The sequence below is a fragment of the Salvelinus alpinus genome, chromosome 12 (genome assembly GCF_045679555.1).
Source record: "Salvelinus alpinus chromosome 12, SLU_Salpinus.1, whole genome shotgun sequence".
NCBI classification, from domain to species: domain Eukaryota; kingdom Metazoa; phylum Chordata; class Actinopteri; order Salmoniformes; family Salmonidae; genus Salvelinus; species Salvelinus alpinus.
The window spans coordinates 56,415,206-56,442,058 of record NC_092097.1 but is presented as its reverse complement, the minus strand read 5'-3'; the positions used below and the strand labels follow the sequence as shown (position 1 = coordinate 56,442,058).

The 26,853-nt window shown below is 47.5% G+C and overlaps 1 protein-coding gene across 2 annotated transcripts in view; it reads left to right on the top strand.

Moving 5' to 3' along the window:
- The window catches only part of rnf123 (ring finger protein 123), a 283,644-nt gene extending 257,612 nt beyond the window's left edge, over positions 1 to 26,032 (top strand). The window contains exons 37-39 of one of the 2 annotated variants that reach the window (XR_011667296.1): positions 20,699 to 20,784; positions 22,014 to 25,162; positions 25,279 to 26,032. Coding sequence is in view for 1 of the 2 variants with exons in the window: in XM_071336894.1 (XP_071192995.1) it covers positions 20,699 to 20,784; positions 22,014 to 22,107 (180 nt within the window). In the remaining variant the exon portion in view is untranslated. Of the gene's footprint in view, positions 1 to 20,698; positions 20,785 to 22,013 lie in introns of both variants that reach the window. The other variant, XM_071336894.1, reaches the window with a different exon arrangement.
- The last annotated feature ends 821 nt before the right edge of the window (positions 26,033 to 26,853 follow it).

The following is a 26,853-nucleotide window of genomic DNA, read 5'->3' as shown; positions in this document are numbered from 1 at the left end:
GTCCCAGGGTGTAGTCTGCTGGTCTGGTCCCATGGTGTAGTCTGCTAGTCTGGTCCCATGGTGTGGTCTAGTCCCATGGTGTGGTCTGCTCGTCTAGTCCCATGGTGTGGTCTGCTTGTCTAGTCCCATGGTGTGGTCTGCTCGTCTAGTCCAATGGTGTGGTCTGCTTGTCTAGTCCCATGGTGTGGTCTGGTCCCATGGTGTGGTCTGCTCGTCTAGTCCCATGGTGCGGTCTAGTCCCATGGTGTGGTCTGCTCGTCTAGTCCCATGGTGCGGTCTAGTCCCATGGTGTGGTCTGCTCGTCTAGTCCCATGGTGTGGTCTGCTCGTCTAGTCCCATGGTGCGGTCTAGTCCCATGGTGTGGTCTAGTCCCATGGTGTGGTCTGCACATCAGTAGACATTTCCTCTCACATCCCTTCAATTTCTTCCCTCCTTTTAATGAGCTAATTAGTGATGGTGTGCCCGTTCATCCAGGCTTAGTTGAGTCCCGGTGACCCAGTGCTGTTAACAGTAACGGTACTTTACCCTGCACCTTAGAGACTGCTGCCCTATATACACTGAACACAAATATGAACACAACATGTAAAGTGTTGGTCCCATGTTTCATGAGCTGAAATAAAATGTCCCAGAAATGTTCCATTCGCACAAAATGCTTATTACGCTCAGATTTTGGCCACAAATTTGTTTGAGGTCAAGATAACCTGAGGCATATCAAGAAGCTGATTTAAACGGCATGAATATTACTCAGGTGCACCTTGTGCTGGGGACAATAGAAGGCCACTCTAAAATGCGCTGTTTTGTCAACACAATGCCACAGGTGTCTCAAGTTTTGAAGGAGCATGCAATGCTGCCCGCAGAAATATTGAATGTTCATTTCTCTACCATAAGCCGCCTCCAACGTCGTTTTAGAGAATTTAGCAGTACGCCTATCCAGCTTCACGGCCGCTTGTATGGCGTCGTGTGGACAAGCGGTTTGCTGATGTCAACGTTGTGAACAGAGTGCCCGGTGGGGATATGGAATGGGCAGGCGTAAGCTACGGACAACAAACACAATTGCATTTTATCGATTGCAATTTGAATGCACAGAGATACCGTGATGAGATCCTGAGTCCCGTTGTCGTGCCATTCATCTTCCGCCATCACCTCATGTTTCAGCATGATAATGCACGGCCTCACGTCGCCAGGATCTGTACACAATTCCTGGAAGCTGAACATGCCCCAGTTCTTCCATGCCCTGCATACCCACCAGACATGTCACCCATTGAGCAGGCGTGGGATGCTCTGGATCGACGTGTACGACAGCATGTTCCAGGTCCCGCCAATATCCAGCGACTTCGCACAGCCATTGAAGAGGACTCGGACAACATCCACAGGCAACAATCAACAGCCTGATCAACTCTATCTGGAGGAGATGTGTCGCGCTGCATGAGGCAAATGGTGGACACATCAGATACTGACTGGTTTTCTGATCCACGCCCCTACCTTGTTGTTAAGGTATCTGTGACCAACAGATGCATATCTGTATTCCCAGTCATGTGAAATCCATAGATTAGGGCCTAGTGAATTCATTTAAATTGACTGATTTCCTTATATGAACTGTAACTAAGTAGAATCTTTGAAATTGTTGCATGTTGCATTTAATTTTTTATTCATTTTACCATCATTAAACACTTCACTTTAATAATGTTTCACCAAGATGAACTCTTTGGCCTGAATGCCAAGCGTCACGTCTGGAGGAAACCTGGCACCATCCCTATGTTGAAGCATGGTGGTTGCAGTATCATGCTGTGGGGATGTTTTTCAGTGGCAGGGACTGTGAGATTTGTCAGGATCGAGGGAAATATGAACGGAGCAAAGTACAGAGAGATCCTTGATGGAAATCTGCTCAGGACAACGACCCTATGCACACAGCCAAGACAACACAGGAGTGGCTTCGGGACAAGTCTCTGAATGTCCTTGAGTGGACCAGCCAGAGCCCTGACTTGAACCCGATCAAACATCTCTGGAGAGACCTGAAAATAGCTGTGCAGTGACGCTCCCCATCCAACCTGACAGAGAAGAATGGGAGAAACTCCCCAAATACAGGTGTGCCAAGCTTGTATCGTCATATCCAAGAAGAGTCGAGGCTGTAATCGCTGCCAAAGATGCTTCAACAAAGTACTGAGTAAAGGGTCTGAATACTTATGTAAATGTTACATTTCATTTTATTTTATTTTTTTATATATTTGCAAACATTTCTAAAAACATGTTTTTGCTTTGTCATTATGGGGTATTGTGATGTCATTATGGGGTATTGTGATGTCATTATGGGGTATTGTGATGTCATTATGGGGTATTGTGTTTAGATTGATGAGGGGAAAAAACGACTTAATACATTTTAGAGTAAGGCTGAAACATAAAATGTGGAAAATTGTCAAAGGGTCTGAATATGTATTCCTGACATTGCTTATTCTGATATTTCTTAATTACGTTATTTAAATGTTTTTGATTTGTCTGTATTGTGTTTTGTTAGGTATACTACTCTCTTACAGCTACAAACACAAACATTCTACAGAATATATGTACGCCAACAATACCATTTTGATTTGACCCTTGACCGGGACATCACATACAGATGCAGTCGGCCCTGAGAAGCACTGCTGCGATGTCTCTGATCGACACATTCAGACTGCTTCCCATCGGCAGTAGCATTGACATATTAAATATCCACTTTCAGTTCACTTCCTGTAGAGTGATACAACAATGGAACTTACAGAGAGTGGAAGGAACACTCTTAAGTAGCGTTTCAGATGGGACGTTTCTGAAGCTCTGAGACAACTGTGCAATCAGGATTTCAGAGTTTTAAGTTCACCTGCATTAGTTCGCATACTAGTTACCCATTTTTAAGTGCTCGTCAAAACGGTGGGATTGAATTTCCCCTCCCTTCCCTTCCCTTTGATGAGATAATTACTAAAAGAAGGTATGCCTATTGAAGCAGGCTTAATTGACTCCCGATGGCCCGGTGTTGTAAACTTTAAGATTTAATGTTATCCTTGACACGGACCGGGACACCACAGGCCACAGGCAGTCCACCTAAAAACAACTGCTCCTGCTTCAATCTCTGTTTGTGCAGCTTGTTGAAGGTACCAGTACTTCTACCGCCTTGTCGATTGGAGACAGGAAGCAGAATTACCACTGTGGATTTACTTTCCTTACAACTAGACAACAATGGTACTCTTACTATATCTGATGGAGCTAACCTGTTTCAGCTCCCTGCTCTTACTATATCTGATGGAGCTAACCTGTTTCAGCTCCCCCTCTTACTGTATCTGTTGGAGCTAACCTGTTTCAGCTCCCCGCTCTTACTGTATCTGATGGAGCTAACCTGTTTCAGCTCCCCGCTCTTACTGTATCTGATGGAGCTAACCTGTTTCAGCTCCCCGCTCTTACTGTATCTGATGGAGCTAACCTGTTTCAGCTCCCCCCTCTTACTGTATCTGATGGAGCTAACCTGTTTCAGCTCCCCCTCTTACTGTATCTGTTGGAGCTAACCTGTTTCAGCTCCCCCTCTTACTGTATCTGTTGGAGCTAACCTGTTTCAGCTCCCCCTCTTACTATATCTGTTGGAGCTAACCTGTTTCAACTCCCCCTCTTACTATATCTGTTGGAGCTAACCTGTTTCAGCTCCCCCTCTTACTATATCTGTTGGAGCTAACCTGTTTCAGCTCCTCCTCTTACTATATCTGATGGAGCTAACCTGTTTCAGCTCCCCCTCTTACTGTATCTGTTGGAGCTAATCTGTTTCAGCTCCTCCTCTTACTGTATCTGTTGGAGCTAACCTGTTTCAGCTCCCCCTCTTACTATATCTGTTGGAGCTAACCTGTTTCAGCTCCCCCTCTTACTATATCTGTTGGAGCTAACCTGTTTCAGCTCCCCCTCTTACTATATCTGTTGGAGCTAACCTGTTTCAGCTCCCCCTCTTACTATATCTGTTGGAGCTAACCTGTTTCAGCTCCCCCTCTTACTATATCTGTTGGAGCTAACCTGTTTCAGCTCCCCCCTCTTACTGTATCTGTTGGAGCTAACCTGTTTCAGCTCCCCCTCTTACTATATCTGTTGGAGCTAACCTGTTTCAGCTCCCCCTCTTACTATATCTGTTGGAGCTAACCTGTTTCAGCTCCCCCTCTTACTATATCTGTTGGAGCTAACCTGTTTCAGCTCCCCCCTCTTACTGTATCTGTTGGAGCTAACCTGTTTCAGCTCCCCCTCTTACTATATCTGTTGGAGCTAACCTGTTTCAGCTCCCCCTCTTACTATATCTGTTGGAGCTAACCTGTTTCAGCTCCCCCTCTTACTATATCTGTTGGAGCTAACCTGTTTCAGCTCCCCCCTCTTACTGTATCTGTTGGAGCTAACCTGTTTCAGCTCCCCCTCTTACTATATCTGTTGGAGCTAACCTGTTTCAGCTCCTCCTCTTACTGTATCTGTTGGAGCTAATCTGTTTCAGCTCCCTGCTCTTACTATATCTGTTGGAGCTAACCTGTTTCAGCTCCCCCTCTTACTATATCTGTTGGAGCTAACCTGTTTCAGCTCCTCCTCTTACTGTATCTGTTGGAGCTAATCTGTTTCAGCTCCCTGCTCTTACTATATCTGATGGAGCTAACCTGTTTCAGCTCCCCCTCTTACTATATCTGTTGGAGCTAACCTGTTTCAGCTCCTCCTCTTACTGTATCTGTTGGAGCTAATCTGTTTCAGCTCCCTGCTCTTACTATATCTGTTGGAGCTAACCTGTTTCAGCTCCCCCCTCTTACTATATCTGATGGAGCTAACCTGTTTCAGCTCCCCCTCTTACTATATCTGTTGGAGCTAACCTGTTTCAGCTCCTCCTCTTACTGTATCTGTTGGAGCTAATCTGTTTCAGCTCCCTGCTCTTACTATATCTGTTGGAGCTAACCTGTTTCAGCTCCTCCTCTTACTGTATCTGTTGGAGCTAATCTGTTTCAGCTCCCTGCTCTTACTGTATCTGTTGGAGCTAACCTGTTTCAGCTCCCCCTCTTACTATATCTGTTGGAGCTAACCTGTTTCAGCTCCCACTCTTACTGTATCTGTTGGAGCTAAACTGTTTCAGCTCCCACTTCCCTTCCCTCCCTTGGATGAGCTAATTACTGAAGGAAGGCGTGCCCATTGAAGAGCCTTAATTGAGGAAAGAAAGAGTGAGAGGGGGGTCTCTGTGCGTATCCAAGCAGGTCGAATCAAGTCCCTGTGGCCCAGAGTTGTAATCGTTAACATTTAGCGTTATCGTTGACCCGAGACCACATAGGCAGTCAGTCAGCCTGAAAAGCACTGCTTTTACTGCTACTGTGATATCTTTCTGTAAAGCACGACTCCGTTGTGCCTGATCAGCACATTATGCCTGCGTCCCAAATGTCACTCTATATTCTCTATTATAGTGCCCTAGTTTGGCCATAGCCCTATGGGACGATTTAGCGCACTAGATAGGGAATAGGGTGCCATTTTTTGGGACATGTCCTCTGACTTGACTGGAGAGGAGGAAGGGAGGGAGGAATATATATCGCATAGAGCCACTCCCAACAAAATGGATGGGAGGTCTTCTGTTAAACTACGCCTAAACACACACACATCTCTTCACCACTAAGCCCTCTGAATCATATCTCTGCCTCCGCAGCGCGTAACTCTAAAATCCATTTAGAATATACTACGTGTTATAATCTGCTGTGCTCTGTAGGTGGTTTATTAAAGGAGGAGAGAGTTTTTTTTTTAAAGAGGTGCTCCGTATAAAGGATGAGGGGGGTGGAGGAAACCTCTGAACTCCACATGGGGGGGGGGGGGGGGGGTTCTCAATAACATTTACATCCTCAAACGCTGAGTCTGTTCAAAGCACCCTGCCTACAAGATGGACCCTTCAAGGTGAATGTTACTGCACAGTGTGACTATGTTACTGTACTCTGTGAATATTATTGTACTGTACTCTGAATGTTATTCTACTGTACTCTGTGATTGTTATTGTACTGTACTCTGAATGTTATTCTACTGTACTCTGTGAATGTTATTGTACTGTACTCTGTGATTGTTATTGTACTGTACTCTGTGATTGTTAGTGTACTGTACTCTGTGAATATTATTGTACTGTACTCTGAATGTTATTCTACTGTACTCTGTGAATGTTATTGTACTGTACTCTGTGATTGTTATTCTACTGTACTCTCTGAATGTTATTCTACTGTACTCTGTGAATATTATTGTACTGTACTCTGAATGTTATTCTACTGTACTCTGTGAATGTTATTGTACTGTACTCTGTGATTGTTATTCTACTGTACTCTGTGAATGTTATTGTTCTGTACTCTGATTGTTATTGTACTGTACTCTGAATGTTATTCTACTGTACTCTGTGAATATTATTGTACTGTACTTTGTGAATGTTATTGTTCTGTACTCTGTGATTGTTATTCTACTGTACTCGGAATGTTATTCTACTGTACTCTGTGAATGTTATTGTACTGTACTCTGTGATTGTTATTCTACTGTACTCTGTGAATGTTATTGTTCTGTACTCTGTGATTGTTATTGTACTGTACTCTGAATGTTATTCTACTGTACTCTGTGAATATTATTGTACTGTACTCTGAATGTTATTCTACTGTACTCTGTGAATGTTATTGTTCTGTACTCTGTGATTGTTATTGTACTGTACTCGGAATGTTATTCTACTGTACTCTGTGAATATTATTGTACTGTACTCTGTGAATGTTATTGTTCTGTACTCTGTGATTGTTATTGTACTGTACTCTGAATGTTATTGTACTGTACTCTGTGATTGTTATTCTACTGTACTCTGAATGTTATTCTACTGTACTCTGTGAATGTTATTCTACTGTACTCTGTGAATGTTATTCTACTGTACTCTGAATGTTGTTCTACTGTACTCTGTGAATGTTATTGTACTGTGTGAATATGTTACTGTACTCTGTGAATGTTATTGTACTGTGTGAATATTATGTTACTGTTCTCTGCCTGCCCCACCTCCTTCAATACACTCCTCTCCAGTCATACACAACATTACCAGAGGAGAATTATCATTTCTAAGAAAGGGAAAGGGGGGATTCCTAGTCAGCTGTACAACTGAATGCATTCAACTGAAATGTGTCTTCAGAAGGATGTGATACATTTGTTCAAAGGGAAGTGGTAGCTATGGTCTTTAAGAATAATCTAGTTCATCCTGCACAGCAAGTCAAGTGTGAGTCGTTAGGAAGAATATCTCCCGTAGTGCCTTCAGAAAATATTCATACCCCTTGACTTATTCCACATTGTGTTGTGTTACAGCCTGAATTCAAAATGGATAAACACAATACCCTGTAATGACAATGTGAAAACAACATGTTTTCAAATGTATTGAAAATGAATATCTAATTTACATAAGTATTCAAACCTCTGAATCAATACATGTCAGAATCACCTTTGGCAGCGATTACAGCGGAGTCTTTCTGGGTAAACCTCTTAGCACGCCTGGATTGTACAATATTAGCAAATTATTATTTTTGTTCATTCTTTAAAATTCTTCAATTTCTGTCAAGTTGGTTGTTGATCATTGCTAGACAGCCATTTTCAAGTCTTGCCATATATTCTCAAGCCGATTTTCAATCAAAACTGTAATTAGGCCACTCAGGAACATTCAATGTCATCTTGGTAAACTACTCCAGTGTAGATTTGGCCTTGTGTTTAAGGTTATTGTCCTGCTGAAAGGTGAATTTGTCTCCCAGTGTCTATTGGAAACCAGACTGAACCAGGTTTTCCTCTAGCATTTTGCCTGTGTTTAGCTCTATTCTGTTTATTTCTATCCTCTTCAACTTCCTAGTCCTTGCCAATGACAAGCATACCCATAACATGATGCAGCCTCCACCATGCTTGAACATATGAAGAGTGGTACTCAGTGATGTATTTGCCTCAAACATAATGCTTTGTATTCCGGACATAAAGTTAATTTCTTTGCAATATTTTTTTCAGTTTTCCTTAGTGCCTTATTGCAAACAGGATGCATGTTTTAGAATATTTGTATTCTGTACAGGCTTCCTCCTTTTCACTCTGTCATTTCGGTTAGTATTGTGGAGTAACTACAATGTTGTTGATCCATCCTCCATTTTCTCCTATCACAGCCATTAGAGTATAACTGTTTTAGTCACCATTGGCCTCATGGTGAAATCTTTGAGCGGTTTCCTTCCTCTCTGGCAACTAAGTTAGGAAGGACACCTGTATGTTTGTAACGGCTGGGTGTATTGATGCACCATCCAAAGTGCATTTAATAACTTAATTTTTTACATCACTCGAAGGGATATTAAATGTCTGCTTTTAATTTATATATTGTTTTTTACCCATCTAAATCAAATCAAATGTATTTAGATAGCCTTTTTTTTACATCAGCAGATGTTACAAAGTGCTTATACAGAAACCCAGTCTAAAACCCCAGAGAGCAAGCAATGCAGATGTAGAAGCACGGTGGCTAGGAAAAACTCAGAGGGGTGGCCAGTCCTCTCCTGGCTGCGCCGGTGGAGACTATGAGAGTACATGGCCGTTAAGCCCAGATTGTTCTTCTAGATGTTCAAACATTCATAGATGACCAGCAGGCTGAAATAATCATCAGAATGGTTGTACAGTAGGTGCCATTCTTTACGATGCGTTGGAAACCTCCCTGGTCTTTTTGGTTGAATATGTGTTTGAAATTCACTACTCGACTGAGGGACCTTATAGATAATTGTGTGGGGTACAGAGATGAGGTAGTCGTTAAAAAATCATGTTACACTTTTGTTGCAAAACGTAGTTAGGTTATGCAACTTATTACGTGACATTTTTACTCCTGAACTCATTTAGGTTCGCCTAAATACTTATTGACTCAAGACATTTCATCTTTACATCTTTTATTAATTAGTCAAATTTTCTAAAAACATAATTCCACTTTGACATGATGGGTTATTGTGTGTAGACCAGTGACACGAAATGTCTGTTTAATCCATTTTAAATTCAGGCTGTAACGCAACAAAATGTGATCTTAGGTTAGTTTATTATTTTCCGCCGGCTTCCGGTTAAGGTTTGGATAGAGAAGATTTGTATTACAGGGCATTCGGAAAGTATTCAGACCCCTTGATTTTTCCCACATTTTGTTAAGTTGCAGCCTTATTGTAAAATTGATTAAATACAGTTGAAGTCGGAATTTTACATACACCTTAGCCAAATACATTTAAACTCAGTTTTTCACAATTCCTGACATTTAATCCAAGTAAAAATTCCCTGTCTTAGGTCAGTTAGGATCACCACTTTATTTTTCAAGAATGTGAAATGTCAGAATAATAGTGGAGAGAATTATTTATTTAAGCTTTTATTTCTTTCATCACATTCCCAATGGGTCAGAAGTTTACATACACTCAAGTAGTATTTGGTAGCATTGCCTTTAAATTGTTTAACTTGAATCAAACTTTCAGGTAGCCTTCCACAAGCTTCCCACAATAAGTTGGTTGAATTTTGGCCCATTCCTCCTGACAGAGCTGGTGTAACTGAGTCAGGTTTGTAGGCCTCCTTGTTTGCACAAGCTTTTTCAGTTCTGCCCACAACTTTTCTTTAGGATTGAGGTCATGGCTTTGTGATGGCAACTCCAATACCTTGACTTTGTTGTCCTTAAGCCATTTTGCCACACATTTGGAAGTATGCTTGGGGTCATTGTCCATTTGGAAGACCCATTTGCGAGCAAGCTTTAACTTCCTGATTGATGTCTTGAGATGTTGCTTCAATATATCAACATACTTTTCCTGCTTCATGATGCCATCTATTTTGTAAAGTGCACCAGCCCCTCTTGCAGCAAAGCACCCCCACAACATGATGCTGCCACTCCCGTGCCTCACGGTTTGGATGGTGTTCTTCGGCTTGCAAGCCTCCCCCTTTTTCCTCCAAACATAACGATGGTCATTATGGCCAAACAGTTCTATTTTTGTTTCATCAGACCAGAGGACATTTCTCCAAAAAGTACGATCTTTGTCCCCATGTGCAGTTGTAAACCGTAGTCTGGCTTTTTTATGGCGGTTTTGGAGCAGTGGCTTCTTCCTTGCTGAGCGGCCTTTCAGGTTATGTAGATATAGGACTAGTTTTACTGTGGATATAGATACTTTTGTACCTGTTTCCTCCAGCATCTTCACAAGGTCCTTTGAGGTTGTTCTGGGATTGATTTGCTCTTTTTGCACCCAAGTAAGTTCATCTCTAGGAGACAGAACGTGTCTCCTTCCTGAGCGGTATGACGGCTGCGTGGTCCCATGGTGTTTATACTTGCGTACTATTGTTTGTACAGATGAACGTGGTACCTTCAGGCATTTGGAAATTGCTCCCAAGGATGAACCAGACTTGTGGAGGTCTACAATTGCTTTTGAGGTCTTGGCTAATTTCTTTTGATTTTCCCATGATGTCCAGCAAAGAGGCACTGAGTTTGAAGGTAGGGCTTGAAATACATCCACAGGTACACCTCCAATTGACTCAAATTATGTCAATTAGCCTATCAGAAGCTTCTAAAGCCATGACATAATTTCCTGGAATTTTCCAAGCTGTTTAAAGGCACAGCCAACGTAGTGTATGTAAGCTTCTGACTAACTGGAATTGTGAGACAGTGAATTATAACTGAAATAATCTGTCTGTAAACAATTGTTGGAAAAATTACTTATGTCATGCACAAAGTAGATTTCCTAACCAACTTGCCCTAACTATAGTTTGTTAACAAGAAATGTGTGGAGTGGTTGAAAAACGAGTTTTAATGACTCCAACATAAGTGTATGTAAACTTCCGACTTTGACAGTTATTTTTTCTCGTCAATCTACACATAATACCACATAATGACATCACAATACCCTATAATGACATCACAATACCCTATAATGACATCACAATACCCCATAAGGAAAAAGCAAAAACAGGTTTTGTAGAAATTGTTGCAATAAAAATAAACTGAAATATTACATTTACATAAGTATTCCGACCCTTTAATCAGTACTTTGTTGAAGCACCTTTGGCAGCGATTACAGCCTCAAGTCTTCTTGGATATGACGCTACAAGCTTGGCACAACTGTATTTTGGGAGTATATCCCATTCTTCTCTGCAGATCTTCTCAAGCTCTGTCAGGTTGGATGGGGAGCGTTGCTGCACAGCTATTTTCAGGTCTCTCCAGAGATGTTCGATTGGGTTCATGTCCGGGCTCTGGCTGTGCCACTCAAAGACATTCTGAGATTTGTCCCGAAGCCACTCCTGCATTGTCTTGGCTGTGTGCTTAGGGTCGTTGTCCTGTTGGAAGGTGAACCTTCGTCCCAGTCAGATCCTAAGCGCTCTGGAGCAGGTTTTCATCAAGGATCTCTCTGTACTTTGCTCCATTCATCTTTGCCTCGATCCTGACTAGTCTCCCAGTCCCTGCCTCTGAAAAACCTCCCCACAGCATGATGCTGCCACCACCATGATTCACTGTAGGAATGGTGCCAGGTTTCCTCCAGATGTGACACTTCGCGTTCAAGCCAAAGAGTTCATTCTTGGTTTCATCAGACCAGAAAATCTTGTTTCTCATGGTCAGAGTCTTCACGTGCCTTTTGGAAAACTCCAAGCCGGCTGTCATGTGCCTTTTACTGAGGAGTTGCTTCCGTCTGGCCGCTCTACCATAAAGGCCTAATTGGTGGAGTGCTGCAGAATTGGGAGAACCCTCCGGAAGGATAACCATCTCCACAGAGGAACTCTAGAGCCCTGTCAGAGTGAACATCGGATTCTTGGTCACCTCCCTGACCAAGGCCTTTCTCCCCCGATTGCTCAGTTTGGCCGGGCGGACAGTTCTAGGAAGAGTCTTGGTGGTTCCAAACTTCTTCCATTTAAGAATGAAGGAGGCCACTGTGTTCTTGGGAACCTTCATTGCAGCAGAAATGTTTAGGTACCCTTCCCCAGATCTGTGCCTCGACACAAGCCTGTGTCGGAGCTCTACGGACAATTCCTTCGACCTCATTGCTTGGTTTTTGCTCTGACATGCACTGTCAACTGTGGGACCTTATATAGACATGTCCAGTCAATTGAATTTACCACAGGTGGACTCCAAGTTGAAGAAACCATTGCAAATTAACTCAGTAAGATTGTGACCTGTTGCCACAAGGAAAGGGCAACCATTTGAAGAACAAACACCATTGTAAATATAACCTATATTTGTTTATTTTCCCTTTCGTAATTTAACTATTTGTACATTGTTACAACACCGTATATATACAGTGGGGAGAACAAGTATTGGATACACTGCCGATTTTGCAGGTTTTCCTCCTTACAAAGCATGTAGAGGTCTGTAATTTTTATCATAGGTACACTTAAACTGTGAGAGACGGAATCTAAAACCAAAATCCAGAAAATCACATTGTATGATTTTTAAGTACTTCATTTGCATCATGGCTTTTGGGTAGAATCTGTTCAGGGTCCTGTTGCTGTCAGACTTGGTGCGCTGGTACTGCTTGCCGTGCGATAGCAGAGAGAAAAGTCTATGTCTTGGGTGGCTGGAGTCTATGACAATTTTTTAGCCTTCCTCCTACACCACCTGGTATAGAGGTCCTGGATGGCAGGGAGCCTAGCTCCAGTGATGTACTGGGCCGTGCTCACCACCCAGTGATGTACTAGGCCGTGCTCACCACCCAATGATGTACTAGGCCGTGCTCACCACCTGATATTGAGGTGCTGGATGGCAGAGAGCCTAGCCCCAGTGATGTACTGGGCCGTGCTCACCACCCAGTGATGTACTAGGCCGTGCTCACCACCCAATGATGTACTAGGCCGTGCTCACCACCTGATATTGAGGTGCTGGATGGCAGAGAGCCTAGCCCCAGTGATGTACTAGGCCGTGCTCACCACCTGATATTGAGGTGCTGGATGGCAGAGAGCCTAGCCCCAGTGATGTACTGGGCCGTGCTCACCACCCTGTGATGTACTGGGCCGTGCTCACCACCCAGTGATGTAACGCTTAGCGGTCGGGTGCCTTGCAGTTGCCGTACCAGGCGGTGATGCAGCCAGTCAAGATGCTCTCAATGGTGCAGCTGGTTAACTTTTATAAGGAACAGTGTGTCGTTATGGAAACGATCAATGCTTGAGTTGTGCTTAGTCCTCACTAGTTCAGAGTAACAGCACCTCAAATGTTTGACTAATTGAGTCTGGCGTCTCAAAGTATATCGTCTCTAATATATAATGAATATTGAACCTAAATATAAAGACTTATCAATCCAGTTCAAGTCCTGCAACTAACTTAGCTCTGTCTGGCACACTGTCAAATAGCGCTTTCCTTTACCCTTTATTTTCTTTACCCTGGCCTCCCTCTTTCCTCCCCTCCCCTCCCCATCCTCCCTCATAAATAAATCAGGTTATTACGGTCCATATTAATTATATGGATGTTTATTCCAATATCACCTCAAGCCTTCCTCTATATATATTAGTCTGCTGTAACATTCTATAGCCTAGGTATTCCTAATTATGCGATGGTGGTAGATTTATTGCCCTTGGTAGTTTTTGCCTTTGGCCAGGAAGTTCCTGTGTGTAGCCATGCTGTTGTTTTCAACATGTCATTTAGATATACGGTACCACTCAAAAGTTTGGACACACCTACTCATTCAAGGTTTTTTTTATTTATTTTTTTACTATTTTCTACATTGTAGAATAATAGTGAAGACATCAAAACTAATGAAATAACACATATGAAATCATGTAGAAAAGCAAAAGAAGTGTTAAACACATCAAAGTAGCCACCCTTTGCCTTGATGACAGATTTGCACACTCTTGGTGGACATCTTGAAGCATGTGGGGACAGCAGACTGGGATAGGGAGAAATAGAATATGTACGTAAACTCACCAGCCAGCTGGTCTGCGCATGCTCTGAGGACGTGGCTAGGGATGCCGTCTGGGCCGGCAGCCTTGCGAGGGTTGACACGTTTAATTGTCTTACATCGGCTACGGAGAAGGAGAGCCCACTGTCCTTGGTAGCGGGCACTGTATTATCCTCAAAGCGGGCAAAGGTGTGTCTGAGATATTGAATTGCGACTCTACTTTGTCTCTGTACTGACGTTTTGCTTGTTTGATTGCCTTACGGAGGGAATAACTACACTGTTTGTATTCGGCCATATTCCCAGTCACCTTTCCATGGTTAAATGCAGTGGTTCACCCTTTCAGTTTTGTGCGAATTCCGCCATCCATCCACGGTTTCTGGTTAGTGTAGGTTTTAATAGTCACAGTGGGTACACCATCTCCTATACACTTCCTTATAAACTCACTCAACGAATCAGTGTATACGTTGATGTTCTCGGAGGCTACCCGGAACATATCCCAGTCCGCGTGATCAAAACAATCTTGAAGCGTGGATTTCGATTGGTCAGACCAGTGTTGAATAGTCCTTAGCACGGCTACATCCTGTTTGAGTTTCTGCCTATAGGAAGGGAGGAGCAAAATGGAGTTGTGGTCATATTTGCCGAAAGGAGAGAGTAGAGGACCTAGCACCTAGTCCTTGGGGACACCAGTTGAGCGGGGACCTAGTACTTAGCCCTGATGGACACCAGTAGAGATGACCTACTACCTAGCCCTTTGGGGCACCAGTTGAGAGGGGACCTTGTACCTAGCTCTGGGGGACACCAGTAGAGAGGACCTAGTACCTAGCTCTGGGGGACACCAGTAGAGGACCTAACCCTGGGGGACACCAGTAGAGATGACCTACTACCTAGCCCTTTGGGGCACCAGTTGAGAGAGGACCTAGTACCTAGCTCTGGGGGACACCAGTAGAGAGGACCTAGTACCTAGCTCTGGGGGACACCAGTAGAGATGACCTACTACCTAGCCCTTTGGGACACCAGTTGAGGACCTAGTACCTAGCCCTTTGGGACACCAGTTGAGGACCTAGTACCTAGCCCTGTGGGACACCAGTAGAGCGATCCTAGCACCTAGCTCTGGAGGACACCAGTAGAGATGACCTACTACCTAGCCCTTTGGGACACCAGTAGAGGACCTAGCCCTGGGGGACACCAGTAGAGGACCTAGCCCTGGGGGACACCAGTAGAGGACCTAGCCCTGGGGGACACCAGTAGAGGTCCTAGCACCTAGCCCTGGGGGACACCAGTAGAGAGGGCCTAGCACCTAGCCCTGGGGGACACCAGTAGAGGGCCTAGTACCTAGCCCTGGGGGACACCAGTAGAGAGGGCCTAGTACCTAGCCCTGGGGGACACCAGTAGAGAGGGCCTAGTACCTAGCCCTGGGGGACACCAGTAGAGAGGGCCTAGCACCTAGCCCTGGGGGACACCAGTAGAGAGGACCTAGCACCTAGCCCTGGGGGACACCAGTAGAGAACCTAGTACCTAGCCCTGGGGAACACCAGTAGAGAGGGCCTAGTACCTAGCCCTGGGGGACACCAGTAGAGAGGGCCTAGCCCTGGGTGACACCAGTAGAGAGCACCTAGTACCTAGCCCTGGGGAACACCAGTAGAGAGGGCCTAGTACCTAGCCCTGGGGGACACCAGTAGAGAGGGCCTAGTACCTAGCCCTGGGGGACACCAGTAGAGGGGGCCTAGCCCTGGGGGACACCAGTAGAGAGCACCTAGTACCTAGCCCTGGGGGACACCAGTAGAGAGGGCCTAGTACCTAGCCCTGGGGGACACCAGTAGAGAGGGCCTAGCCCTGGGGGACACCAGTAGAGAGGACCTAGCCCTGGGGGACACCAGTAGAGAGGACCTAATACCTAGCCCTGGGGAACACCAGTAGATGGCATAGTACCTATCCCTGGGGGACACCAGTAGAGAGGGCCTAGCACCTAGCCCTGGGGGACACCAGTAGAGGGGGCCTAGCACCTAGCCCTGGGGGACACCAGTAGAGAGAACCTAGCACCTAGCCCTGGGGGACACCAGTAGAGGGCCTAGTACCTAGCCCTGGGGGACACCAGTAGAGAGGGCCTAGTACCTAGCCCTGGGGGACACCAGTAGAGAGGGCCTAGCACCTAGCCCTGGGGGACACCAGTAGAGAGGACCTAGCACCTAGCCCTGGGGGACACCAGTAGAGAACCTAGTACCTAGCCCTGGGGAACACCAGTAGAGAGGGCCTAGTACCTAGCCCTGGGGGACACCAGTAGAGAGGGCCTAGCCCTGGGTGACACCAGTAGAGAGCACCTAGTACCTAGCCCTGGGGAACACCAGTAGAGAGGGCCTAGTACCTAGCCCTGGGGGACACCAGTAGAGGGGGCCTAGCCCTGGGGGACACCAGTAGAGAGCACCTAGTACCTAGCCCTGGGGGACACCAGTAGAGAGGGCCTAGTACCTAGCCCTGGGGGACACCAGTAGAGAGGGCCTAGCCCTGGGGGACACCAGTAGAGAGGACCTAGCCCTGGGGGACACCAGTAGAGAGGACCTAATACCTAGCCCTGGGGAACACCAGTAGATGGCATAGTACCTATCCCTGGGGGACACCAGTAGAGAGGGCCTAGCACCTAGCCCTGGGGGACACCAGTAGAGGGGGCCTAGCACCTAGCCCTGGGGGACACCAGTAGAGAGAACCTAGCACCTAGCCCTGGGGGACACCAGTAGAGGGCCTAGTACCTAGCCCTGGGGGACACCAGTAGAGAGGGCCTAGTACCTAGCCCTGGGGGACACCAGTAGAGAGGGCCTAGTACCTAGCCCTGGGGGACACCAGTAGAGAGGGCCTAGCACCTAGCCCTGGGGGACACCAGTAGAGAGGACCTAGCACCTAGCCCTGGGGGACACCAGTAGAGAGGACCTAGCACCTAGCCCTGGGGGACACCAGTAGAGAACCTAGTACCTAGCCCTGGGGAACACCAGTAGAGAGGGCCTAGTACCTAGCCCTGGGGGACACCAGTAGAGAGGGCCTAGCCCTGGGTGACACCAGTAGAGAGCACCTAGTACCTAGCCCTGGGGAACACCAGTAGAGAGGGCCTAGTACCTAGCCCTGGGGGACACCAGTAGAGGGGGCCTAGCCCTGGGGGACACCAGTAGAGAGCACCTAGTACCTAGCCCTGGGGGACACCAGTAGAGAGGGCCTAGTACCTAGCCCTGGGGGACACCAGTAGAGAGGGCCTAGCCCTGGGGGACACCAGTAGAGAGGACCTAGCCCTGGGGGACACCAGTAGAGAGGACCTAATACCTAGCCCTGGGGAACACCAGTAGATGGCATAGTACCTATCCCTGGGGGACACCAGTAGAGAGGGCCTAGCACCTAGCCCTGGGGGACACCAGTAGAGGGGGCCTAGCACCTAGCCCTGGGGGACACCAGTAGAGAGAACCTAGCCCTTGGGGACACCAGTAGAGAGGGCCTAGTACCTAGCCCTGGGGAACACCAGTAGAGAGGACCTAGTACCTAGCCCTGGGGGACACCAGTAGAGAGGGCCTAGTACCTAGCCCTGGGGGACACCAGTAGAGAGGGCCTAGCCCTGGGGGACACCAGTAGAGAGGACCTAGCCCTGGGGGACACCAGTAGAGAGGACCTAATACCTAGCCCTGGGGAACACCAGTAGATGGCATAGTACCTATCCCTGGGGGACACCAGTAGAGAGGGCCTAGCACCTAGCCCTGGGGGACACCAGTAGAGGGGGCCTAGCACCTAGCCCTGGGGGACACCAGTATAGAGGACCTAGCACCTAGCCCTGGGGGACACCAGTAGAGAGAACCTAGCCCTTGGGGACACCAGTAGAGAGGGCCTAGTACCTAGCCCTGGGGAACACCAGTAGAGAGGACCTAGTACCTAGCCCTGGGGGACACCAGTAGAGAGAACCTAGCCCTTGGGGACACCAGTAGAGAGGGCCTAGTACCTAGCCCTGGGGAACACCAGTAGAGAGGACCTAGTACCTAGCCCTGGGGGACACCAGTAGAGAGAACCTAGCCCTGGGGGACACCAGTAGAGCGGACCTAGCCCCGGGGGACACCAGTAGAGAGGGCCTAGCACCTAGCTCTGGGGGACACCAGTAGAGAGAACCTAGTACCTAGCCCTGGGGAACACCAGTAGAGAGGGCCTAGTACCTAGCCCTGGGGGACACCAGTAGAGAGGGCCTAGTACCTAGCCCTGGGGGACACCAGTAGAGAGCACCTAGTACCTAGCCCTGGGGGACACCAGTAGAGAGGGCCTAGTACCTAGCCCTGGGGGACACCAGTAGAGAGGACCTAATACCTAGCCCTGGGGAACACCAGTAGATTGCATTGTACCTATCCCTGGGGGACACCAATAGAGAGGACCTAGCCCTGGGGGACACCAGTAGAGGGGGCCTAGCACCTAGCCCTGGGGGACACCAGTAGAGAGGACCTAGCACCTAGCCCTGGGGGACACCAGTAGAGAGAACCTAGCCCTTGGGGACACCAGTAGAGAGGACCTAGTACCTAGCCCTGGGGGACACCAGTAGAGAGAACCTAGCCCTGGGGAACACCAGTAGAGAGGACCTAGTACCTAGCCCTGGGGGACACCAGTAGAGAGGGCCTAGTACCTAGCCCTGGGGGACACCAGTAGAGAGGGCCTAGCCCTGGGGGACACCAGTAGAGAGGACCTAGCCCTGGGGGACACCAGTAGAGAGGACCTAATACCTAGCCCTGGGGAACACCAGTAGATGGCATAGTACCTATCCCTGGGGGACACCAGTAGAGAGGGCCTAGCACCTAGCCCTGGGGGACACCAGTATAGAGGACCTAGCACCTAGCCCTGGGGGACACCAGTAGAGAGAACCTAGCCCTTGGGGACACCAGTAGAGAGGGCCTAGTACCTAGCCCTGGGGAACACCAGTAGAGAGGACCTAGTACCTAGCCCTGGGGGACACCAGTAGAGAGAACCTAGCCCTTGGGGACACCAGTAGAGAGGGCCTAGTACCTAGCCCTGGGGAACACCAGTAGAGAGGACCTAGTACCTAGCCCTGGGGGACACCAGTAGAGAGAACCTAGCCCCGGGGGACACCAGTAGAGCGGACCTAGCCCCGGGGGACACCAGTAGAGAGGGCCTAGCACCTAGCCCTGGGGGACATCAGTAGAGAGGCCCTAGTACCTAGCCCTGGGGGACACCAGTAGAGAGGGCCTAGTACCTAGCCCTGGGGGACACCAGTAGAGAGGGCCTAGCCCTGGGGGACACCAGTAGAGAGCACCTAGTACCTAGCCCTGGAGGACACCAGTAGAGGGCCTAGTACCTAGCCCTGGGGGACACCAGTAGAGAGGGCCTAGCCCTGGGGGACACCATTAGAGAGGACCTAGCCCTGGGGGACACCAGTAGAGAGGACCTAATACCTAGCCCTGGGGAACACCAGTAGATGGCATAGTACCTATCCCTGGGGGACACCAGTAGAGAGGGCCTAGCACCTAGCCCTGGGGGACACCAGTAGAGGGGGCCTAGCACCTAGCCCTGTGGGACACCAGTATAGAGGACCTAGCACCTATCCCTGGGGGACACCAGTAAAGAGAACCTAGCCCTTGGGGACACCAGTAGAGAGGGCCTAGTACCTAGCCCTGGGGAACACCAGTAGAGAGGACCTAGTACCTAGCCCTGGGGGACACCAGTAGAGAGAACCTAGCCCTTGGGGACACCAGTAGAGAGGGCCTAGTACCTAGCCCTGGGGAACACCAGTAGAGAGGACCTAGTACCTAGCCCTGGGGGACACCAGTAGAGAGGGCCTAGCCCTGGGGGACACCAGTAGAGAGGACCTAGCCCTGGGGGACACCAGTAGAGAGGACCTAATACCTAGCCCTGGGGAACACCAGTAGATGGCATAGTACCTATCCCTGCGGGACACCAGTAGAGAGGGCCTAGCACCTAGCCCTGGGGGACACCAGTAGAGGGGGCCTAGCACCTAGCCCTGGGGGACACCAGTATAGAGGACCTAGCACCTAGCCCTGGGGGACACCAGTAGAGAGAACCTAGCCCTTGGGGACACCAGTAGAGAGGGCCTAGTACCTAGCCCTGGGGAACACCAGTAGAGAGGACCTAGTACCTAGCCCTGGGGGACACCAGTAGAGAGAACCTAGCCCTTGGGGACACCAGTAGAGAGGGCCTAGTACCTAGCCCTGGGGAACACCAGTAGAGAGGACCTAGTACCTAGCCCTGGGGGACACCAGTAGAGCGGACCTAGCCCCGGGGGACACCAGTAGAGAGGGCCTAGCACCTAGCCCTGGGGGACATCAGTAGAGAGGACCTAGTACCTAGCCCTGGGGAACACCAGTAGAGAGGGCCTAGTACCTAGCCCTGGGGGACACCAGTAGAGAGGGCCTAGTACCTAGCCCTGGGGGACACCAGTAGAGAGGGCCTAGTACCTAGCCCTGGGGGACACCAGTAGAGAGGGCCTAGTACCTAGCCCTGGGGGACACCAGTAGAGAGGGCCTAGTACCTAGCCCTGGGGGACACCAGTAGAGAGGGCCTAGTACCTAGCCCTGGGGGACACCAGTAGAGAGGGCCTAGCCCTGGGGGACACCAGTAGAGAGGGCCTAGCCCTGGGGGACACCAGTAGAGAGCACCTAGTACCTAGCCCTGGGGGACACCAGTAGAGAGGACCTAGTACCTAGCCCTGGGGGACACCAGTAGAGAGGACCTAGCCCTGGGGGACACCAGTAGAGAGCACCTAGTACCTAGCCCTGGGGGACACCAGTAGAGTACACTTACAGTACAAAATGTGTAGGCTGTTAGTCTTTTATCTCTAACTGTCACTCTCCCCCCAGCCCACCAGTGAGGAAGACCTGTGTCCTATCTGCTATGCACACTCCATCTCTGCTGTCTTCAAACCCTGCTCTCACAAGTCCTGCAAGTAAGTTACCATCATCAGCGTTGTGTTTTTAAAATATATAGGCATTTTTTTTGTCTGATCTTTTCACCTTTTGACCAACTAGGACTTTATTGTAAAATATCATTTGTTTTCAATGCCTTAATGCCACTTGGCTAAATACATTTTTTGAATAGAATATATATATTTTTTAAATCATCCCCAAAATCATGTCAACACTTGGCTAAATACATTTTTTGAATAGAATATATATATTTTTAAATCATCCCCAAAATCATGTCAACACTTGGCTAAATACATTTTTTGAATAGAATATATATATTTTTAAATCATCCCCAAAATCATGTCAACACTTGGCTAAATACATTTTTTGAATAGAATTATTTATTTTTTAAATCATCCCCAAAATCATGTCAACACTTGGCTAAATAATTGTTTTGTCCCCCCCTCCATCCACTACTTGTACACAGCACTCTCTGCTCTGTTACTTACAGGCATTATCATCATCATCATCCATTTAGATAATGAACATGTGGTGACAGACTTCTCTTCATCTCGATGCCTCTCAGGCCTTCACTTTACTGCGGGACGTAATGGAATGTATAATGTAATGGCATGAATGTTTTAATTGGGAAATGTCGATAAACCTTCTGGCGACGTTCACAGCCATAGAACTATATTAAACCGATTCTGTCACACTAGTTGTTCTGAGCTCAGTCCTCTTGGTGTATATTTTAACAGAATGTTTATCTTAATTATGTATTCATTATGTATAGAAATGTGAAATTATATGACATATATTAATTGCATGATTACGTATTCCCATTGGCTTATGGGTACTGAAAGGAGAGCATTTACCCAGGGTGATTGGCAGGAAAACATTCATGTAGTTCACATAATGCTTACCAAGAAAGTTATTCTGATTTGCGTAATTGGTACATAATATATTTCACAATTAACTACTGCTACCTTGAGACTCCTGCTATCTTGCCTTGATTCATCCCAAATGTTGTCATCTATTCGGACGACAGAAGAATATGGATTCTGTCCTTGAGCGTCTGCCACCCCAGATGTGTGTGTGTGATTGAGAAGTACCAAATATGAGTGTGTCTCTCTGTCCCCCCACAGATCATTTATCACACACACACACACACACACACACACACACACACACACACACACACACACACACACACACACACACACACACCACGCATGACTGTAACCTTCGTCTCTCTGTCTGTCCCCACCAGAGCGTGTATAAATCAGCACCTGATGAACAACAAGGATTGTTTCTTCTGCAAGGCCACCATCACTGGAGTGGAGGACTACAGCAAGCCATCTTAACACCTCATACACACGCACACGCACGCACACACACACACACTAGGCTCGGACTACAGCAAGCCATCTTAACACCTCATACACACGCACACGCACGCACACACACACACACTAGGCTCGGACAACAGCAACCACGTTGAACACACACCTGAGAGACCCTAGATGCACTCTCTCACACAGAGCATACAGGTACACACACACACACACGCGCACTACCACTCACCTCATCAAGCACAATGTTCCCTCACTTTGCCCCCTGACATGTTGTAAACTCTCAGTATTGATCACCAGACCAGAAGGTCTAGCCAGAAAACAGACAGGAACAGACACTTCTACTCCACCAGCGTTGTTACTCTGACAGCTCCCCAGATAACTCCCCTCTCTCCTCCCTTCACCTGTTAAATGACTCCCCTCTCTCCTCCCTCTCTCCTCCCTTCACCTGTTAAATGACTCCCCTCTCTCCTCCCTCTCTCCTCCCTTCACCTGTTAAATGACTCCCATGTCTCCCCCTCTCTCCTCCCTTCACCTGTTACAGATAACAAAAATTATATAGTGAGTCTTCACTTTCTGGTTCTCCTCAAGGCTTAAACTTTTGCCTCTCGATCCACTCAGATATCCAAATCCAAGTGGTTTTCTGTTCCTGCAGTTTGCTTGTTATCTTATTACAGGACTTTATCAGCCAATAAAAATACAAATATCTTATAACACAGTTGATATCCATATTATAAAAGACAGCTGTAGGATTGATGGGTAACCTCTGATACAGGTGAGGTGTTAGTTTGGACAGGACAGAAGACAGTGGTCTCTCTCGCTCTCTCTCTCTCTCTCTCTCTCTCTCTCTCTCGCTCTCTCTCTCTCTCTCGCTCTCTCTCTCTCTCTCTCTCTCTCTCTGTCTCTCTCACTCTCTGTCTCTCTCACTCTCTGTCTCTGTCTCTCTCACTCTGTCTCTCACTCTCTGTCTCTCTCACTCTCTGTCTCTCTCACTCTCTGTCTCTGTCTCTCACTCTCTGTCTCTGTCTCTCACTCTCTGTCTCTGTCTCTCACTCTCTGTCTCTGTCTCTCACTCTCTGTCTCTGTCTCTCTCACTCTCTGTCTCTCTCTCTCTCTCTGTCTCTGTCTCTCTCACTCTCACTCTCTCTCTGTCTCTGTCTGTCTCTGTCTCTCTCTCTCTGTCTCTGTCTCTGTCTCTGTCTCTGTCTCTGTCTCTCTCTCTCTCTGTCTCTCTCTCTCTCTCTCTCTCTCTCTCTCTCTCTCTCTCTCTCTCTCTCTCTGTCTCTCTCTCTGTCTCTGTCTCTGTCTCTGTCTCTGTCTCTGTCTCTGTCTCTGTGTCTCTGTGTCTCTACACTCCTCTTCATCAAAACACAACATCCAATCACAGTGTAACGTTGTCCCTACCTGGATACCTTTAGATATGAGTTATATATAGGCCTGCATCCCAAATAGCACCTTACTCCCTTTATAGTGCACTACTTTTGAACAGAGACCTATGAGCCATTTGGGAAGCGGACTGTGTGTTCTGTCTCACCTGAGGTGTGTGTGTGTGTGTTCTGTCTCACCTGAGGTGTGTGTGTGTGTGTGTGTTCTGTCTCACCTGAGGTGTGTGTGTGTGTGTGTGTTCTGTCTCACCTGAGGTGTGTGTGTTCTGTCTCACCTGAGGTGTGTGTGTTCTGTCTCACCTGAGGTGTGTGTGTGTTCTGTCTCACCTGAGGTGTGTGTGTGTTCTGTCTCACCTGAGGTGTGTGTGTTCTGTCTCACCTGAGGTGTGTGTGTGTGTGTTCTGTCTCACCTGAGGTGTGTGTGTGTGTGTGTTCTGTCTCACCTGAGGTGTGTGTGTGTGTGTGTTCTGTCTCACCTGAGGTGTGTGTGTTCTGTCTCACCTGAGGTGTGTGTGTTTGTGTTCTGTCTCATCTGAGGTGTGTCTGTGTGTTCTGTCTCACCTGAGGTGTGTGTGTGTGTGTGTGTGTGTGTGTGTGTGTGTGTGTGTGTGTGTGTGTGTGTGTGTGTGTGTGTGTGTGTGTGTGTTCTGTCTCACCTGAGGGGTGTGTGTGTGTGTTCTGTCTCACCTGAGGTGTGTGTGTGTGTGTGTGTGTGTGTGTGTGTGTGTGTGTGTTCTGTCTCACCTGAGGGGTGTGTGTGTGTGTTCTGTCTCACCTGAGGGGTGTGTGTGTGTGTGTGTGTTCTGTCTCACCTGAGGGGTGTGTGTATGTGTTCTGTCTCACCTGAGATGTGTGTGTGTGTTCTGTCTCACCTGAGGTGTGTGTGTGTGTTCTGTCTCACCTGAGGTGTGTGTGTGTGTGTGTGTGTGTTCTGTCTCACCTGAGAGGTGTGTGTGTGTTCTGTCTCATCTGAGGTGTGTCTGTGTGTTCTGTCTCACCTGAGGTGTGTGTGTGTTCTGTCTCACCTGAGGGTGTGTGTGTGTTCTGTCTCACCTGAGGTGTGTGTGTGTGTGTGTGTGTGTGTGTGTGTGTGTGTGTGTGTGTGTGTGTGTTCTGTCTCACCTGAGGGTGTGTGTGTGTTCTGTCTCACCTGAGGGGTGTGTGTGTTCTGTCTCACCTGAGATGTGTGTGTGTGTGTTCTGTCTCACCTGAGGGGGGTGTGTGTGTTCTGTCTCACCTGAGGGTGTGTGTGTGTTCTGTCTCACCTGAGGTGTGTGTGTGTGTTCTGTCTCACCTGAGGTGTGTGTGTGTGTGTTCTGTCGCACCTGAGGTGTGTGTGTGTGTGTGTGTGTGTGTGTGTGTGTGTGTGTTCTGTCGCACCTGAGGTGTGTGTGTGTGTGTGTGTGTGTTCTGTCTCACATCAGGTGTGTGTGTGTTCTGTCTCACCTGAGGTGTGTGTTCTGTCTCACCTGAGGGGTGTGTGTGTGTTCTGTCTCACCTGAGGTGTGTGTTCTGTCTCACCTGAGGGGTGTGTGTGTGTTCTGTCTCACCTGAGGTGTGTGTTCTGTCTCACCTGAGGGGTGTGTGTGTGTTCTGTCTCACCTGAGGTGTGTGTTCTGTCTCACCTGAGGGGTGTGTGTGTGTTCTGTCTCACCTGAGGTGTGTGTTCTGTCTCACCTGAGGTGTGTGTTCTGTCTCACCTGAGGGGTGTGTGTGTTATGTCTCACCTGAGGTGTGTGTGTGTGTGTGTTATGTCTCACCTGAGGGGTGTGTGTGTGTGTGTTATGTCTCACCTGAGGGGTGTGTGTGTGTTCTGTCTCACCTGAGGTGTGTATTCTGTCTCACCTGAGGTGTGTGTTGGTGTTCTGTCCTTTCTGTCACACCCACCTGTCCGCCATGATCCATTGTGGACACCTGAACATTCGTCTCTATGACAAGTGTCTTTCAGAAGTCCTCTGGCTACGTTTACACAGGCAGCCCAGTTCTGATCTTTTGCTACCTAATTGATATTTTTCCAATTATTGGGTAAAAGACAAGAATTGGACTGCCAGCGTAAATGACGTAGCGTTCGCTCCACCGCAGTATGACGTGGAGAGAAGTCTACCCATCATTGCCTTGCCATTCCACCAAATACATGGACTGTCCAGAGAAAGGATCAAGGTTTGGGATGTTTATGGAAGGCCTACAGGAATCTATATGTGATCCGATAGGATCTAAGTGGATATAAGGTCTGCATGACACTATACACGTGGGACACATATTGACATATTAACATATTTATTAGTTATCATATTGGTGTGTGTTATTGTGTGTTTCAGGTGTGTCTTAGTGTGTAAGAGGTGCCCAGGTTTAGGCTATACTGCTGTGCTAGCCAAGGGATTTTTAGGTTGTATAAGCAATATTAAATATGAACAGTTTTTTTGTTTTTTTTGGTGTGTATTTTTGGAAGTGGAAGGGAGGAAATGGGGAGGCGTATTGCTTTTTATTTCTCCTTGGTGACTGAGAGTGCACATATATTGATGGTGTAACAGCAGTAAATTATTTATCCTAAAGCCATTGACTACTGTGTTTTTTTGGTAGAAAGGATAGGGCGGATGGGGAGAGGTATGAGAGGGAGAGGGCGGGTGGGGAGAGGTGTGTGATGTATGGGAGAGGGTGGGTGGGGAGAGGTGTGTGATGTATGGGAGAGGGTGGGTGGGGAGAGGTGGGTGATGTATGGGAGGGAGAGGGTGGGGAGAGGTGTGTGATGTATGAGAGGGTTAGGGAGGGAGAGGGTGGGTGGGTGGGTGGGGAGAGGTGTGATGTATGAGAGGGTTAGGGAGGGAGAGGGTGGGTGGGTGGGGAGAGGTGTGATGTATGAGAGGGTTAGGGAGGGAGAGGTGTGTGATGTATGAGAGCCAAAGATATAGTTTTTTTAGTTTTTATATGATTCCTTTTTTTAAATTCAGTTTAATTTCAGTTAGTTTTCTGACCTGTTTTGTTCATTTTTATTTACACTGAACAAAAAATATAAACGCGAGTGTAAAGTGCTGGTTCCATGAGTTGAAATAAAAGATCCCAGAAATGTTCCATTCGCACAAAAAGCTTTTTTCTCTCAAATGTTGTGCACAAATGTGTTCTTTATCCCTGTTAGTGAGCATTTCTCCTTTTTATTTTATTTTAATTATTTAACCTTTATTTAACTTGGCAAGTCAGTTAAGAACACATTCTTATTTACAATGACGGCCTAGGAACAGTGGGTTTAACTACCTTGTTCAGGGGCAGAACGACAGATTTTTATCTTGTCAGCTCGGAGATTCGAGCTAGCAACCTTTCGGTTACAGGCCCAAAGCTCTAACCACTAGACTACTTGCCGCCCCTTTGCCAAGATAAT